Here is an 18,514-nt window from a genome sequence, read left to right as displayed (position 1 = left end):
ACACAATATCATACATTTCTTTTAAGCACTCCAACATCAGTGTAGGACTTTGTATGCCACTCAATCAAATTTAACTGGAACTTGTACATTTTCCAACATAAAAAGCATATATAACATCCAAATGGAAAAAAGAATATATATGGATGTACACGCTATACATCTCCTGACAAGCCCTAATTGCCTTGCAAGTCCTGGATCTGCCATCTGGTGCATGCAGTTGCTTGCCTATACAGGAAACACAATCTCAAGTAAACTAAATTGTACAACACTAATTCTTCAAAGCGTTTTTTAGAGTCCGGATTGTTTTCACAAGCTGGTGCCTTTCACCTTCTACTTCTGCGAACTTGAGACTTATTTCAGAATATCTTTCTTGCATTTCTTTTAGCTCAGCTTCCATTGACCAATTTCGTTTTTTCAGTGCTGCCATTTCACTTAATGTCTCGGCTATCTTGTGTTGATCACAGCTACAAGAAACAAAGCTTCCTCCTTTCTCAGAATTAGCTCCATTGTTGCTGCAGAAATGTTGAAAATTTGTGAGGACAGTATGAAAACTTCTTCAGTTCTTATTCAAGGTCCTTTCAAAAGCATTTTATGTAAAATACCAGCAAATATTGACCATAATTTACCTTATGACTGGTTCTTTACTAGCACCATTTATTTCATGTCTACATTTTTTATCTCCCATCCTGGGGTATCGATCATGATGCTCACTGTTTTTGATATTGTCAGTGCTGACAAACTTCAAGTTCTTACCGTAATCCTTTCTGTTCTGCATAATGCAATCAACCCATGATTAGTACTTAAAGAGTTAAAGAAAGCATAGTTTTATAGTTCATTGACTTAGATTTTGTCTAGAGTATACTAAAGTGAGATACCTGTACTTGGGCAATGTTGAAACTTTCAATATTTGTTGGTATGACCTCATCTTCAAGCACATTTCCTGTCTGTTTGTTAGAGAGATAGCCCTAACATCAATCAAGTATGCATTAGGAACTTGAAACCAGCAAATTAAAGATTTCTATTTGGAATCCAATGAGCTATATATTTTCAAATGAGTTTACTTACAAAGTTGTAGACATGCTTTGTTTGTTGAAATTAGATACTGTTTTAATTTTCATATAATGTCAGGCTATATGTAAAGAATAACATCTGCATCTTCATGCCTATTGATAATTCTTGTGAGGGGGAAAAGAAACCCTGGACATTGAGAGGATTCCATGCAATTTTCTTTGAAGCAGTTTTGGATATTGATTCTTGACAAGAATTTTTTCCTTTTTTGAGAAACAATTCTTATGGAGTACCATGCAAGTGCCAAACTTTTGGCTAATTTTAATATTATGTAGACTACAACTAAAAAAGACAGGTAGAATATAGAAGTGTGTTTGTGAATGCATTAATATGCATGCATATGTCTGTGTGTATTGTGTGTGGCTATGCATGTGCATGCTTTGATGCATCTTTGTGTGCTTGCAGAAGAAGCTAAGATTGCTAGCAGCTTCTTTAGAGCCATGAGCTGCTAGACCAGATCATTAAGCCATGTTCATTACAATTGCATTTGTTGCCACATTGCTGACCTCAAGTTTTCTCTCCATACTGGTGATCATGTCCTCCTTCTTCTGAAGGTCACTCCTTAAGTCAGAAACTTGTTTCATCAGGTTCTCTTTTTCCAGGAGATCTTCAGACAAGGAAATTTTCAAATCACTGATTTGTACTTTAAGGATTTTTGCCTCTGAATTTAGCATTCTAATCATTGTCTCTTTTTGATCCTTTACATGCCTCAGTTCATTCGATTCTGCCAGTGATCTATTTACTTCCTCCTTCAATGATGTGATTTCTCTCGCAAGCAGATCTCGTTCCAAATTTTTGTCTTGCAACAGCTTCTCATTTACTTTAGTTGAAGTCTTCAATAGTTCCATCCCGGCTACCAATTTTTCTTTCTGTTCTATCTGTTCAGCAAGAAGATTTTTCTCCCTTTTAAGCTCTTCAATCTCAGCTCTGAGTAACAGCATTTCTTCTGATGAAGCTTTTGTCCTTGCTTCATCATATTTCTTTTGCTTCTCAAGCTCCTCACGTTTATCTTTGAGTTCCATGAGTTGCCTATCCGTTTCCTTTGATTTGAAACCTATCAGGTTTAGTAGCTGTTGCGTTTTAACACAGTACTGGCCTTTTACTGATACAAGCTCTTCGCTAGTTCTCTGTAACAGTTCTTCCATATGGCTTTTTTGCAAACGCAGTTCACTAGCTTCATCTAGTCTTTGCATGACTAATTTCTCATTTGCATGAAATGTGGATATCATTTGTTCAGAAAGCCTTCTAAATTCCTCTTGGAGCTGTTCAGCAGTGCTAGCAGTGTTCCATCTTGTCTCCCTCAATGTCTCTTCTGCTTTTATGGCTCTTTTCTCTTGCTCTACCTTGGCTAGTGTTAGAGTTGCTATATCTGCTTCAAATGCTTCAGCCTGACTCTGAAGTTCTTTCTCCAAACTCTCTACATGGGTTTCAAGGTCGTTGATTGTGGCTAAGTGTACTGAACATTCGTACTGCATCCTGAGTTGTTCTCGCAGCTGTGTTTGCTCCAGCTTTGAAGATATATCATGGTTTTCCTGTTTCAAAATTTCATACTCCAGAGCGAGCTGTTCCATTTGTATTTCTAAGTCTTCACGATCTTTCTTGTACAACTCTACTTCACTGTTAAGATCTTTGATCTTCTTTTCCAGTGAAAATGCCACTTTCATATCATCACCCTCCTTTACTAATGCATCCAATGCATATTGCTTTTCGCTATCATGTTCAGAAGTTTTTTTGAGTATCTCTTGTCTATATTCGGAATTCTGCAGATGCGAGAATTTGTTTCCAAATTCCAATTTTTGGAAATGCCCATTGATTTCCTCCTTGATATCCACTTTGCTGCATTTGTTGGAGGAGATTTCCCTGTTTTTATGTTCCAACAGTTCATCCAGATCTCTGACAGCGAGTAGCAGCTCAGAGTTGGCTTCTTGTGTCTTCTGCAGTTGCAACCGGAGATTTGCATTCATATTATTCTCATAATTCAGCTCTTTCTTAATTTCTTCAAGCATCGAACATGGATCTTCTCCATCGGGCTGTAACTTATTTATAAAATTTTTATCATCGTTCATTCTTTTCTGGGAGAGCTTGAGTTCCTCACATTCCCTTCTGAGTGCATCTCTTTCCTCTTTTAGGCTACTTATTTCTGTTGAAAGATCTTGTCCTCGTCTGTTCTCCTTAACAATTTGCTTTCTGAGAGTCTGCAGTTCCAGGTCTGATACTTCTACCTTTCTTGTCAAAGAAACAATATCATTTCTTAGTTTCTCAAGGGTTTCATCTGGGTCCTGCAATCTCTCTCTCATCCCAGCCTCTTCTGAATTGTTTGTTGACCCATCAGTGCTTCTATCAGGAGCTGAACTTCCAGACCAGTCACTCGAACTGGTCATCAGCTTTTGAGGAGTATCACTGTTGCTGAGAAGTGACAGCAAGCCAGGTGAGTCCTGATGGATGTTCTTATGATTGAATCCATTTTCTTTTGCTGTATATACTGAACTAGTATCTGAGCCTAATGCTGATACAGCATCAAAGCTGTGAGATTTTCTGAGGTTGTCATTCGAATCATCAGGAAGGGGCAAGTTTCTGCTAGATGAAAATTTTAGTTGTCCTTGGCTGTCTATTATCGAGGTGTCCTGGAAAGGTGAAAACAGAAATTTCAGAATTTCACTGAGCGCTGCATGCAAAAATGATGATAAAACTGAATAAACTATATTCCATCTTTCAATCTAAGCATTCTCTTGAACCTGAGAACTATATGCCTCATTTTCTATCTACTGCTTGAATTGTGTTGACTCAAGGAAGTTCAAAGAATGAAGCCATTTTTATTGAATGCAGTAAGATTGGGGACTATAATACATTTTCAAATGTAACATTTAATTTTTCACTTGACCATCATATATTCTGTTTCATGACTAAACTAATACAGGCTCAGATTTTACAAAATATATGCACAGCAGAAGGTGGTGAGATATACTTCACAGCTGACTGTGGATCATGAAGTTAAATTTTCATCATAGATAGATGTCAATGATACATACAAGCTTGCATTTTTCTTCTACCTTCAACAGTGAATTTATGCATTACTAAACATATTTATCTTATTGAAGCATTTAGCATCATCAGTCTTTACTTGTTAAGTTAGTGATTTGATATACTCAAAAGATTCATATACTCAAATAGATTTGGCCCTACTTCCACAGAGTTGATGCTGTTTGTGCCTTCGATAGCTTTGGAGACTTCCTCTTCATCGCACCTGCTTAACTCGCTCAGCAATGTTCTTTGTTGCTGTCTGACTGTTGTATCTCCACTTTCACTAGTTTCTCTAAATAATCCGGGAAATGACCATAAAACCAACCAACCGATAAGCAAAAATCCCTTAAAACAGGAAAAGTAAATCTCTGATACACTAATTTATGAGCAGTCAGACTGTTACCTTCCCTCACCATCACCCTGCAATCTGTGCACCGTAACCTGTCATTTGAGTAATAAACCAATATCAGAAATTGTATAATTAACAGCCAAATCTACCTTCCCTCACCATCACCCTTCCCACTCTTTTTTTTTTATTATTGATAGTGGGGTTGGGGGCAATGTGATAGGATTTAAAACATATCGCTACGAAAATAAATATTGGGCAGTCTTACAGTTTGATCAGTTATTTATATCAGGCCATAATCTGGTGGAAGCTTGTGATATCTAGGAAAATGCAGTACCAGATAACAAATGAGAAATGAATGCAATGAACTCAAAAATTGGGAATGCTGGGAATGCTGACATGCAATATAGCTCCTGCGTCCGATGCCTTCAGAGGGAGAGAAACAGAGGAGGGCTTAAACACTTCAGCATAATCTGCCATATTAATGGTGACTTCTCCCAGGACTTCAGCTTTGGTTGATCCCTGTAAGGCCTTAAGAAATCAATGACATTTGTAAGAACTGTACTATAGCAATCAGAAGGATCCTTCATACCATTGTTGAGACAAGAAATCGGTATACTTTCTCATTGATCCTTCCAGTTTTTGGATCGCGGACTAATCTCACAGTTTCATAGATTGGATTTGCCCAGCGACAGGTCCCGTCGGTCGCCGCAACCTTCTCTGATTTCGCAGTTGGTCTTCCAGTATCTACAGGAACCAAGGTTACCATGATCATCTCCCATCCAGCCCGCGGTACCTAAAGAGATCAACAGAACATAAACCAGAAGAGATTCATGTAGATCCTTGATCTCAAAATACATCTTTGAATCATAAAGAATCATATCTCAGCCAAATTCTGGCAGTAAAAAGGAAATATAAAACTAGTCCATTTAGAAGTGTACATTTCTGGCATCAGTGAGACTTGACTAAGATTTAGAAATTAAACATTGATGATTGGAATACCTGGGTTGCCTGGAACTGGAATTTGAACACAGCTTTGATCTTGTTCTTCTCGCTCCGCCATCTCGCCACCTTAAACATCTTCCCCGGTCAGCCTCCGGCGTTGCAATGCAGGAAAATTACCTCATCCCCTCCTATAAATGACCATGCATTACAACATACAGAAACTAAGAGGGCTGAGACGGCCTCTATGTCCTCCTCTTTCCTTCTCACTCCACCTGGAGAAAAAACAAGAACAAGAGAGAGACAGAGCCTTGTGGCAGAGAAAAGAGGGAGTATTGGAAGTGGTTGGAGTTCAGATATTAAACACCACACATACCTGTGGAAGGGGAATATGGCGGCTGGGTGAGAGAGCAGGAAAACAGCAAGCAAGCAGATCTGAGGACTCCACTCTGTTTCTGGCGAAGTTTTTTCTATTGTTGGAGCAGAGTGGTATAAAATAACGCAAAGTTGAAACATTAAGAAGCTTCTGTAGAAAAAAATAGATGCATCGCAATGTAGCTCCAATTAAAAGATGAGCAAATTAATGGGAGGGAGTGGGTTGGGATGATAGAAGATGTCAGCTGCTGAGTTGCGTAAGACTCACAGTAAGCAAAAGAGCTTCTTGTTGTGAGGGGCCGCGTGGACGTGCAGAGAGAGGCCAGTGGGGTCCTGATTTCCTTAGAGTGTGGGGTTGGTCCTTTTTGAGAGCCTTTGCAAGGACTAGATTGGATGCTGGTCCTTTGCATCCCTGATCAGGATGTAGAGTATGATCAGAACCATCCATCCAATGGGACTTTTCATATGTCTTTTGCATTGTTTTCCGACTCCAATTGAATACAGCTCACCAAGGTTAATATTTCGCGTATCTTGTACCTCAAAACTCTGTTATAAGGACATCCCTCAATAAGAGAAGGTGAAGATGCCACGATCAAGAATCTTATCCAAAAAAAAAAAACTAAATAGATGATATTTTTTAAATTTATTAATTTTATATAAATACTTAAAATCTTTCTGATAAATAACTAATGTGGAATTAAATATATGTCTGCACGGTCTTTATATATTTTTCTTATTTAAGCTCTAACGTACTCGTCAGGCTAAGGATGCAAATTTATTTAAATCTAATCATAAGCATCACGATGCTCCGTAGTCATCTATAACGAGCTCGTGCTATAGCATCTCCTAATTTACATGAGTCATGAGTTGAATTTGTGTTGATGCCATCTGTCACAATTTAGGATCTCATACTTAGTATTTTTTAGGTTCCTTAGTTCTGTATAAGTATCTAAAATTTTTCTAGTAAATAATCAATATGGAACTAAATATATGCCCGCACAGATAGAAGGCTTTTAAACTCTTGTTGTCATGGTAGGTGATTGATGTTGGATTTATTGGTTTGCATTGGTTGAGTTGCAAGGTTGGACAACTTTAAAATGATTACGAAATCCTAATGTCCTAAGCGATATATAACATAGCAGCATGAAGTGGGGTGAAGCATCATTTTAGACATGACTTTGATATTTAATAGTTAGAAATTTTAGACTAACAAAATAAAAAAAATAAAAATAAAGGTTTGCCTGCTATATTTTACAAACTTGGGACCTGATAATGACTCCTTAATATCAATGCAGATCAGAATCTAAGTGGAGATCTTGGCTGCTATGGAAAAAATAGCTGTGACCAAAATTCTATTTCAGTTCAATAATTTCATGCAAGACTATGTGGTTGAAACTATAGAGGATGCATAATTTTTTTCTACATTATATTTCTACACTATAGACATAGATCCATAGCTCTGTTTTAGGCATGCCTGAAAACTTGACAAATGGAATGCAGCATAGGATTTCAAAGACTTGATCCCTAATCTCATGCTCCCACAATCATATCTCCCCATCTTTGGCACCCTAAAAGTCCCTCTAGGTCACTATCTTCCAACCTATTGTGTGACTAAATATTGCCCATATAGAAGAAGTTTAATGGGATGGGACACTGCAGTGCCACCTACCATGCTACCCTCGGAAACGGCTTTGATTCTCTCCCTGCTTTCCTACGGTTTCATAATATTTTATTTTTTAATTCTATTAAATATATTCATATTAGATTTGTATCTATTTTTTTAATTAAAAAAAAAAGTGGAAGATTAAAAAAATATGGCTCTTTTTGACCCCAACAACATTTTATTTATGCTGGACACGAATCCTGAGACTATCTTTCTCATAGTGCAAATGTAAAAGGACAAGAAAAACACATACATTTGCACGGCCAGTTGATCTAATAGCCATACCTGTCCATGGACCCCAGCAAAAAGGACTTATTGGTCTAGAAATCACCAAGATCTCGGTCCGCTCATTGCTATTGAGGATTGAAGAAAGCCGAGATAGGAAGGTGAAATCTAACGGCCTCATTTTTAAATTTGACACGCATCAACTTTTTGCCCTTTTTTTTCCTTTTACATCTTTGTTTCTACCAACATCATGCCCCTTGGGGTCATTTTTTTTAATTGTTAGGAAAATGACTTCTTACCTGAAAAAATTCCGTTTTCCACTCACCGACATCAGAAGATATTAATACAATAAAGCACATGATTTCAAGCACTTGTCTTCATAGTATAAACTGTTGGGGAGAATAAAGTTTCCCCCCAAATGACATAAATGCCCCAGAGAAGCCGTACAACCTCCGACCCCGGACAGCAGTAGTCGGCGTCCGACCTCGGAACGCTCGGCCACGAGACGACCGACCCCGAGACCTCCGACCTAAGAGAAACCCCGATGTCCGAGGACCGTACTCTAACATCCCTCCGGCATTTATTGCGCATGGCCGCTGTAATCTTCCGGCACACTCAACAATAAATGCGGATCTCCGGCTTACTCCACCATTAATGCGGATCTCCGGCTTACTCCACCATTAATGCGGATCTCCGGCTTACTCCACCATTAATGCGGATCTCCGGCTTACTCCATAATAAATGCGCGTGGCTCCTGACATCTACGGATCCCCAGCTCTCCACGGCAAATCGACCCAGCAGAGTCTAGTCGACTATGATAAGTCTCTGATCTCGGCCATACCGCCAACATCAGTGCAATGATTCGCCTGACCGAGCACCGACCTGAACAACATGCCGAGCCATACTACGGCCTCTCCCTGTTACATCACAGGTAAACCGACCCCCGCATATAAAAGGGAGCCTTGGCCTCTCAAGGGGGAGGAAACATTGGTACCCCCAAAAATTCACTGTTTATCTTCCTTCTCCATACTATTTGCCCCCCTCACTGACTTGACCGTCGGAGGGCCGGCGCCGGAAAACCCGGCCACCGGTTCGTGTGCAGGCACTCAGACAGAGGACGCCGCCCGCCGACGGACCACCGCCCCGCCGTGAGAACTCACATCCGCTCCCTCTCTTCGACCGAAGATTGCCTCCGGGTCTAATTTCCAGCAACAGTTGGCGCTAGAGGAAGGGCCCGAGTAGCAATCATGAAGTTGAGAAGTAAGGGAGCCTCTAACATCTCCCGGCGTCCCCCGCAAAGTCCTGGACACTCCGTCCAGAATTCTCCAACTCCAGCTGATCCAGTTCCTCAGGTCCAGCCGGAACAGTTTAACGCCCTGGTGCAGCAAGTCCAGGCCCTGGCCGCCGTCGTTCAAGGTCTACGGCGCGAGGAGGCTTTACCCTCACTTCCCCCGCAGGCCCAGGCCCCGCCGGAGTGTCTCCCCAACGGCCCGGTTCTCCCCAGCCAAAATTTGCATGGCTCCTCCAGAGCCAACAATGGAGAACGAGCTTCTCCCCAGAGAGAGTCACCAGAAGAAGGTTTCGACCGGAGACCCCAACTCTCTGAGGCGGAGTCAGCCCCGGACCGCCGTGGGCTGGCGCAAACCACAGCGACAATCCCACGGGTGGGGGAGCTTGACCGAAAAGTTGAGCATCTGGAGCGCCAGATCGCGGCACTCCACAGCAAGAAGGCAAGACAGGAAGGGGACTTTGTGAGTTCACTACCAAGTCCCCCTTCTCCCGCCAGATCGAGGACGAGCCAGTTCCCGCGAGGTTCAAAATGCCTCAGGTGGAGCCCTACAGCGGAATCACCGACCCCCTTGACCACCTGGAGAGTTATCGGGCCCTCATGGCCCTACAAGGGTCCTCGGAGGCTGTACTCTGCAAGGCCTTCCCAGCAACCCTCCGAGGAACCGCCCGGCTTTGGTTTTCTGGACTGAAGCCGAACACGGTGTCCTCTTTTGAGCAGCTCGGCAGGCAGTTCGCCACCAACTTTGCTGCCAGCCGGCGCCAGCGACGGACATCAGACTCCCTCCTGGACATCAAGCAGAAGGAGGGGGAGTCCCTCAAAGAGTACCTGGACCGCTTTACCGCCGCCACATGGGAGGTTCGCGAGCTAGACCAGTCGATAGCCATGTCGGCTTTGAAGACTGGGGTTCGCTCTTACCGATTCCTCTTCTCCATCGAGAAAAGCTTCCCGGCCGACTTCACCGAAATGCTGGCCCGAGCCCGGAAGTACGCCAAGGCCGAGGAGGCAGTCGCCTCCAGGCGGGGAGCAATTGAGCCCGCCTCGAAGAAACAGAAGAAACGCCGCGAGGAACGCGGCCGACAAAGGAGCCGGTCGCCCCGCAGAGAGAAAAATCTCCCCAGACTGAGGAGTCCGCCCCGTCAGCAGGGGCGACCTCAGCAGAGGACACCTCCTCGTCCGAGGTCTCCACCACGGCCCCGGATGTACCAGGCGAGGTACGAGAACTATACACCCGTTAATGCTCCCCGGGCCGAGATCCTGATGGAAATTGAGGGTCGGGACTTCTTCCGACCCCCGCCTACTATGCGAGACACGGGATTCCCCCGAAATACCAGGAAGTATTGCCGCTTCCACCGAGACCGTGGGCACGACACGGAGGACTGCTTCCAACTCCGGGACGAGATAGAAGCGCTCATCCGACGGGGAGTACTCAACCGGTTCGTGAGGAATCGACCTGAGGAAAGAAGGCCGGCGGAGAATGTCGCACCAACCAAAAATCCAGGCGACAACAGGCCCATCGCCGGCACCATCAACATGATCGGGCGGGCCTCGGCAGGAACGGCCGCCCAGGGAACACCCCCGAAGCGCCCACGTACCGATGAAGTCATCTCGTTCTCGGACGAGGACTTAGAAGGGGTCGAGACCCCTCACGATGACGCTGTGGTCATCTCAATGATTGTAAATAGGTTTGATGTAAAGCGTGTCCTAGTTGACAATGGAAGTTCAGCCAACATTTTGTACTACCACGCCTACCAAAAAATGGGGTTGACAGAAGGACATCTCCGGAGAATCAGTGCCCCGCTAGTCGGGTTTACCGGAGATGCGGTCTCGGTTGAAGGTGAGGCTAGCTTCCTTGTCACAGTTGGCCTCGCCCCCCGGGAGAGCACTGTGAGGATGGACTTCCTGGTGGTCCGTCTGCCCTCGGTCTACAACGCCATCCTTGGGCGCCCAGGGTTAAACACCCTTCGAGCCGTGGTTTCAACTCGCCATTTACTCATGCGGTTCCCCACCGACCAAGGAGTAGGCGAGGTCCGCGGAGACCAACTGGTCGCCAAGCAATGCTACATGGCAGCCCACACAGTGAAACAACCAGCTGAGGCGCCAGACCGCCCGACGCGCCCTTCACTCCCCATAGAAACCCTCGATGCGAGGGACACCCCCTGGAAGAAGCAAGTAGAGCCCGGTGAGCTCCTTATTCAAATCCCACTACGAGAAAATTTTCCCAAGCTAACCGTGCAGGTCGGCTCCGGCCTCGGCGCCCATGAGAGGGATCGCCTCGTCAGCTTCCTGCGGGATAATGCCGATGTCTTCGCCTGGTCGCCCGCGGACGTGCCAGGAATTAACCCTGAGATCATGGTCCACCGACTTCAGGTGAAACCAACCAGCAAGCCTGTAAAGCAGAAGAAAAGAGGCTCCGCCCCCGAGCGACAACGAGCTGCGGCCGAGGAGGTGGACAAACTCCTCGGAGCTGGCTTCATCCGGGAGGTCTCCTACTCGGACTGGCTCGCCAACATAGTCCTCGTAAAGAAGGCCAACGGAAAATGGCGTATGTGTGTGGACTACACCGACCTGAACAAGGCCTGCCCAAAAGACAGTTTCCCCCTCCCGAGCATCGACCAACTCGTCGACTCCACCTCGGGACACCAACTGCTAACTTTTATGGACGCCTTTTCAGGATACAATCAAATCCGAATGGCGCCAGAAGACGAGGAGAAGACGGCCTTCATCACCGACAAGGGCACCTACTGCTATAAGGTGATGCCCTTTGGCCTGAAAAACGCTGGGGCCACCTATCAGAGGCTGGTCAGCCAGATTTTTAAAGACCAGATCGGCCGGAACATGGAAGTCTACGTGGACGACATGTTGGTGAAGAGCCGAGCGGCGGAACACCACATAGCCGATCTCGACGAGACGTTCGCCAAGCTCAGAAAATATCAAATGAAACTCAATCCGGCGAAGTGCGCGTTTGGGGTCACCTCGGGCAAGTTCCTGGGTTTTATAGTGACCCAGCGCGGAATTGAGGCCAACCCGGAGAAAATCCGGGCACTGCAAGAGATGTCGCCTCCAAAGACAGTTAAGGAGGTGCAGCGGCTCGCGGGGCGGGTAGCCGCCCTGGGAAGGTTCGTCTCTCGGTCGGCCGAGCGTTGCCTCCCCTTCTTCAAGAGCCTCAAATGGCCGAAAGATTTCCGGTGGACAGAAGAATGCCAGCAGGCCTTTGAAGAGCTTCGAAGCCTTCTGGCTTCTCCCCCACTGCTCACCAAGCCCCGGAAAGGCGAGGTCCTTTACTTATATCTGGCCGTCTCCCCAGCCGCAGTGAGCTCAGTTCTCATCCGGGAAGAGGACAAGCTCCAAAAGCCGGTCTATTACACCAGCCGGGTTCTCAGGGATGCCGAGACCCGATATTCTAAACTTGAGAAGACCATCTTCGCTCTCATCATCTCGGCTCGGAGACTCAGGCCTTACTTCCAAGCCCACACGATAGCTATATTGACCGACCAGCCCATGAAGCAAATATTGCAGAGGTCGGATCGTGCGGGGAGGGTCGCCAAATGGGCGGTCGAGCTCGGGGAATTCGACCTCGAATATCGGCCCAGGCCGGCTATCAAAGCTCAGATACTCGCCGACTTCATCGTGGAGTGCACCCTTCCGGACGACCCCGAGCTGCCATCTGAGTCCGTGGAGGAGACCCCGAAGCAGCCATGGGTCCTGCACTCGGATGGGTCTTCGACCCCGGGGGGCAGCGGGGCCGGACTTATCCTCACCAGTCCAGATGGAGTGGTGGCTGAGCAAGCTCTGCGCCTCGAGTTCCCGGCCTCGAACAATGAGGCCGAGTATGAGGCTCTCATCGCCGGGCTCAAGCTGGCGAGAGAACTAAAAGTGGAAGATCTGACGGCCTTCAGCGACTCCCAGCTGGTGGTGAACCAGGTCCAAGGAGATTTTGAAGCTAAAGGGCCATCCATGCAAAAGTATCTCCAAAAGGTGCGGGAACTCACATCTGCCCTGAATTCTTTTAATATTCGGTACATTCCCAGAGCGGAAAACCTCAGGGCAGACCAGCTATCCAAACTGGCCACCTCCCGCATGAGCGAGCTTCCCAAGGGAACAGCGCTCGAGTATCTTCAGACCCCCAGCACGGAGGAACCCGAGCCTACCATGTACGTCGACTCCGAGCCAAGTTGGATCGATGGGCTCATCTGCTACCTTCAGGACGGAACCCTACCTCATGACGAGACGGAGGCTCGTCGAATCAAGCGCCAGGCTCCCCGGTATGTCTTGTACGAGAATAAACTCTATCGACAATCATTTACTTCTCCCCTTCTCAGATGCCTCCGCCCCTCCAAGGCGGACTACGCCCTCCGAGAGGTCCATGAAGGGATCTGCGGAAATCACCTAGGGGGTCGAGCCTTGGCCCATAAGATCCTGCGGCAGGGATACTACTGGCCCACACTCCAGAAGGACGCAACAGATTTCGTCCGCAAGTGCGATCGGTGCCAACGAAACGCCAATATCCAGCGCCGACCTTCAGCTCTGCTGACCTCCATCATCGCCCCCTGGCCGTTTGCCCAATGGGGGATCGACATCCTGGGGCCCTTTCCCCTGGCCACCGGACAGAGAAAGTTCCTGGTCGTCTCCATCGACTACTTCACCAAATGGGTCGAGGCCGAACCCGTTGCCCGGATCACCGAGCAAAAGATGCGGGACTTCGTGTGGAAGTCCATAATCTGCAGATTCGGACTACCCCGTATCCTTATATCTGACAATGGTCGACAATTTGACAATGTTCATTTCAGGAAATTTTGCTCTGAACTCGGCATTGATCACCGTTTCACCTCGGTCGCTCACCCCCAGACAAACGGAGAAACTGAGGTAACTAACCGAACTATTTTGCAGGGACTTAAAGCTAGGCTTGATCGGTCCAAAGGACAGTGGGTCGAGGACTTGTACAATGTCCTTTGGGCGTACCGGACCACGTTCCGACTACCCACGGGAGAGACCCCCTTCAACCTAGCATACAGCACTGAGGCCGTCATCCCGTTGGAGATCGGCCTGCCTTCTCCCAGAGTGGAGCATTATGACCCCGACACCAACTCTTCCCAGCTAAGGAGCAACTTGGACCTTGTCGAAGAAACGAGAGAGATCGCCCGGGTTCGCATGGCGAGATACCAACAGCGAACGGCCCAATACTACAACTCCAGAGTCAAGCCCAAGCTCTTCAAAGTAGGGGACCTCGTCCTCAGGAGAGCCGAGGCTTCTCAACCGACCGAGCAAGGAAAGCTCGCCCCAAATTGGGAAGGGCCGTATCAAATCTCCCGGGTACAACGACCAGGGGCGTACAAATTGAAGTCCCTGGAGGGGACTCTGATCCCACGAAGCTGGAACTCCGAGAATCTACGGATGTATTACCAATGAAACCCTAAGGGGTTCAAAACAATCAGGACAATGGACTCAGCTCCTTTTTCTGCAAATATTTCTCTCACCTTGATAACTGTAATCCTCTTTTAATATTGGGTCGTCTGTGATCCTCAGATTCCCCGGCCAAAATCGGGATGCCTCGAGGCTCGACCGTAGAGTCCCAAACTCCCTCGACCTCGGGAAGAATCGCAAGAACGATGAGACGTGGAATGGAGCAGGATTCCTCGACTTAGGCCGAGATGCCCCGAGTGTCGACAGTGCGTGCCCAGACCCCTCGACACTTCGGAAAGACGGGATAGTACCTTCGCGGCCCCCCGTGGCGCTCATCACCAACAACGGGGTAGTACCTTCGCGGCCCCCCGTAGCGCCCCCTCGACTAAGGTCGGGATGCCCCGAGGGTCGACCGTAGAGAACCAGACTCCCTCGACCTCGGGAAGGCGCCGTGAGGGGTGGAAAGGGTGGCTCCACCTGGGGCGCCACGAAGTGGACCCCCAGGAGCGGTCGACGATCCCCGATCCCCGAAGCGAGCGATCCCTCGACTAAGGTCGAGATGCCCCGAGTGTCGACAGTGCGTACCCAGACCCCTCGACACTTCGGGAAGACGGGGTAGTACCTTCGCGGCCCCCCGTGGCGCTCATCACCAACAACGGGGTAGTACCTTCGCGGCCCCCCGTAGCGCCCCCTCGACTAAGGTCGGGATGCCCCGAGGGTCGACCGTAGAGAACCAGACTCCCTCGACCTCGGGAAGGCGCCGTGAGGGGTGGAAAGGGTGGCTCCACCTGGGGCGCCACGAAGTGGACCCCCAGGAGCGGTCGACGATCCCCGATCCCCGAAGCGAGCGATCCCTCGACCAAGGTCGAGATGCCCCGAGTGTCGACAGTGCGTACCCAGACCCCTCGACACTTCGGGAAGACGGGGTAGTACCTTCGCGGCCCCCCGTGGCGCTCATCACCAACAACGGGGTAGTACCTTCGCGGCCCCCCGTAGCGCCCCCTCGACTAAGGTCGGGATGCCCCGAGGGTCGACCGTAGAGAACCAGACTCCCTCGACCTCGGGAAGGCGCCGTGAGGGGTGGAAAGGGTGGCTCCACCTGGGGCGCCACGAAGTGGACCCCCAGGAGCGGTCGACGATCCCCGATCCCCGAAGCGAGCGATCCCTCGACTAAGGTCGAGATGCCCCGAGTGTCGACAGTGCGTACCCAGACCCCTCGACACTTCGGGAAGACGGGGTAGTACCTTCGCGGCCCCCCGTGGCGCTCATCACCAACAACGGGGTAGTACCTTCGCGGCCCCCCGTAGCGCCCCCTCGACTAAGGTCGGGATGCCCCGAGGGTCGACCGTAGAGAATCAGACTCCCTCGACTTCGGGAGGTACCACAGGTCAGCAAAGCGTCCGCAAACCCGCCGACCTGACACAAGACCCCTCGACCAAGGTTGAGGTGCCCCGAGGTCCGACCACAGGGTCTCAAACTCCCTCGACCTCGCAAAGAGCTACAAATCAATAAAGTCTCCCCAAGCCCTCTCAACCTCGGCGGGTGCTGTCGGGTCCGTGAGAAGCCCGAGCCCCCTTAAAGTCAAAAATGACTCCGCAGGTCGACGAGGAAGGGAAGCAGCCTACTCCACCATGCGAAGCATAACTCTGAGAATGAAAGAGGTACATTCAACTGGACGCCCTCCTTGTCAAATTTTATTTACATATTACTGAGCGGAATCTTAATGTTGGAGCCTTATCTCGCCCCAAAGTCGGGCCTCTCTAACGGGTCGGCTTAGGATCGACCTCCTAATTACATTATGCATGCACCGTTCGTCAAGCCTCCGAAACTGGTACAGAGGATTTCATAAATTAGTGCCCAACTCGGCTCTTCGACGTAAACTCCTACGTCCGGCTGAAAAAGTGGTCCCGGCCACGAATGTGCCAGCCAAACGCGGGTACCAAGGCAATCTCTGGAAACCCAGCCTTGCTCACCGAAGCCTCGGCAGAGTCCGAGAACAATAACTACGAAAACCGTCGGTAATAACCTGCCTATTGGCCCGCGCTCCCTCTGAGGGGTTTGGAGTTAAGTTCGGAGACCCGACTAAACTCCCCGATTAGCGGCACGCACAGACCTAGTCCGGTCTTAGTTAAAGGGCTAAGGCCCGACCTCGACGCCTTGGGACTCCCCTAAAGGCTAAACGCAATGACCTCCACGACTCCCAAATCCGAGCTATAGGACTTAGAGAAATTTTCTAAAAAAAACTCAAGACTCGGAGCTCCTCTTCGTCGGGATGACTGGAACCCGAGAAGGCTAAGACGTAGCCCGGGAAGAAGGACAACTTTGTTAAGCAGCCCGGAAATTAAAATGCAAAGCTAGGCCATCGAGGCGGTTCGCTAAGGCCCTGGCCTCGGTCATGACAACAGAGGGAAAGATGAACACGGAATGGCAAAAATACTTTTTCATTAACAAAGGGCCGGAAGGCCAATTACAAAATTGGAAGTCGGCCGCTCAAGGGCCGACCCCGGATACAATGAAAAAGAAAAGAAAAATATGCTAAGTCCTAAGCGGCGGGAGCCACATCCGGGGGGTCGTCCGGCACATTGATGACCTCAAGACCTTCCTCCGGAACAGGCTCGGGGTCGGGAGCAGGAGCTTCGGGCACCACCTCCGGGACAGCGTCCGTCTCGGCCGCCAGAGCCACCTCCATGACACCGTCCGCCTCGGCTACCCCCGTCGAAGGCTCGGCGGGGTCTTGCTCGTATATTCCCGCCTCGGATGTCAGGATGGTGGGAAGGGCTCGCACGTCGGACCCCCAGCCCCGGTCCTCCCTCGGACGGACCGTCGAGAAGTCGTACTGAGGGCAGTACAGGCGCACCTGCTCTCGGAAGTTCTCGAAGCCTCGAAGGAAACCGTCGACCGTCTCCTCCTCCAACATGTCGCGGAACTCTTGCGACTCTTTGAAGAGCTCCACGGCGTGCTCGGCTCGTTCGAGAGCCCTCCTCTCCCGGGCCTCAAGTTGCTCGAGTCGGAGGCGAAGGGCCCTCTCCTCATACTCGAGGGCCGCGACCCTGGCCTGGACCTCCCCCAAGCGCGCCTCCGTGCCGCGCATGGTTGCCTTGGTCATGGCGTGAGCCGCCTTCTCCTCCTCAAGCGCCCCCACCACGGCAAGACGCTCGGCCTCGGTGGCCGCCCACCGAGCCTCGGCAGCGGCCGACACCGCTTCTAGCTCGGCGATTCTTTTCTTGGCCGGCTCCAGCTGCTGGCCGAGCTGCCGAACTTCTTCCCGATACCCGTGGGCGAGGAACGCCATGGTGTCAAGCTCGAGAATATGCTGAAAAAAAAAAAAAAGAAGAAGAAGCGAGGGTATTGTGAGTTGAAAGGCACGTATGCACGCTAATAACTCCGGAAAATTAAGAAGGGAACTTACCCGGGCCGTGCTGCAGTAAGCACTGCCGGCGACCTCCTCCAGCGAAATCCCCCGGAACACGGCCCGGTCCGCTGGAAGCACTGCACGCCGCAACATGGAGCGTGCGACCTCGGCGTCCTGAAAGGCTGAGCTCCCCTCAGGAATGGAAGAGTCCGGCTCAACCGACTCTTCTCGGAAAGCTCGGGAAGAACTCGGCACGATCGAACCCGAGGTCCCGGAGCCGCTCGCCTCGGGGCCTCGGGCAGGCCCGGGTCCTGGCTGCTGCGGCCGGGCCACGGACGATTCCCCCCGCCGGGCAAGGGGGGCAGGGCAAGGAGGGGCCGATGGGCCCGCATCACTGACCACCCGCTCCCGCCTCGGGTCGGCCGCAGGGGCCCCCGCCTCGGGGCCACTCGTCCCGGCCGACGAGGAAGCGCCGTCTGTCCTCGCCCTCCTCCGAGGCTGGGGATTAGCCCCCCCGGCCTCGGCCTCCCGCCTCCTCAGGCGGGAAAAAAGCGACGTGTTACTGGTCGGCATACGGGGAATATCTGAAATCAAAAATTTTTGTTAAGTGTCAGGCCAGTGGCAGTAAAAGCGAAAGACAAAGAATGAAAATAACGTAGCCGCCCTTACCCTCGGGGCGCGCCGAGCTCAGACCCACGCTCGCCAGGGCGTCCTCCCGCAGGAGCTCGGTCAGGTCGTTGCCCCTCCCGAGGGCTCGCACAGAGTCTAGGATCCTCAGCTCCCTCCCCGTGGGCTCGGAGAGTCTGTTGAGGGCCTTCAGCCGTGGGTGTC

The 18,514-nt window shown here is 49.7% G+C and overlaps 1 protein-coding gene across 2 annotated transcripts; it reads right to left on the bottom strand.

The window, feature by feature from the left end:
• Positions 1-15: 15 nt before the first annotated feature.
• LOC103710301 (uncharacterized) lies at positions 16-6,027 on the bottom strand. Of its 2 annotated transcripts, none has more exons than XR_015987901.2 (10): positions 5,754-5,999; positions 5,438-5,652; positions 5,028-5,231; positions 4,835-4,957; positions 4,493-4,530; positions 4,252-4,381; positions 1,575-3,692; positions 876-965; positions 627-764; positions 16-512 (listed from the first exon to the last, which is right to left on the bottom strand). XR_015987901.2 is itself a non-coding variant. In XM_088723388.2 (10 exons), exons 2-10 carry the CDS (start codon positions 5,513-5,515, stop codon positions 269-271), a joined length of 3,168 nt encoding a protein of 1,055 aa, XP_088579514.2. In that variant the 5' UTR covers positions 5,516-5,652; positions 5,754-6,027; the 3' UTR covers positions 16-268. The 2 variants fall into 2 exon arrangements, 1 of the variants encoding a protein (XP_088579514.2); XM_088723388.2 differs by having other exon boundaries at positions 627-769; positions 5,754-6,027.
• Between the last annotated feature and the right edge of the window lie 12,487 nt (positions 6,028-18,514).

Source organism: Phoenix dactylifera, chromosome 6 (genome assembly GCF_051530095.1).
Source record: "Phoenix dactylifera cultivar Ajwa chromosome 6, Ajwa_hap1_PhDact_Kaust_v1.1, whole genome shotgun sequence".
Classification (NCBI taxonomy): domain Eukaryota; kingdom Viridiplantae; phylum Streptophyta; class Magnoliopsida; order Arecales; family Arecaceae; genus Phoenix; species Phoenix dactylifera.
This window is presented reverse-complemented; position numbering and strand designations above follow the sequence as displayed.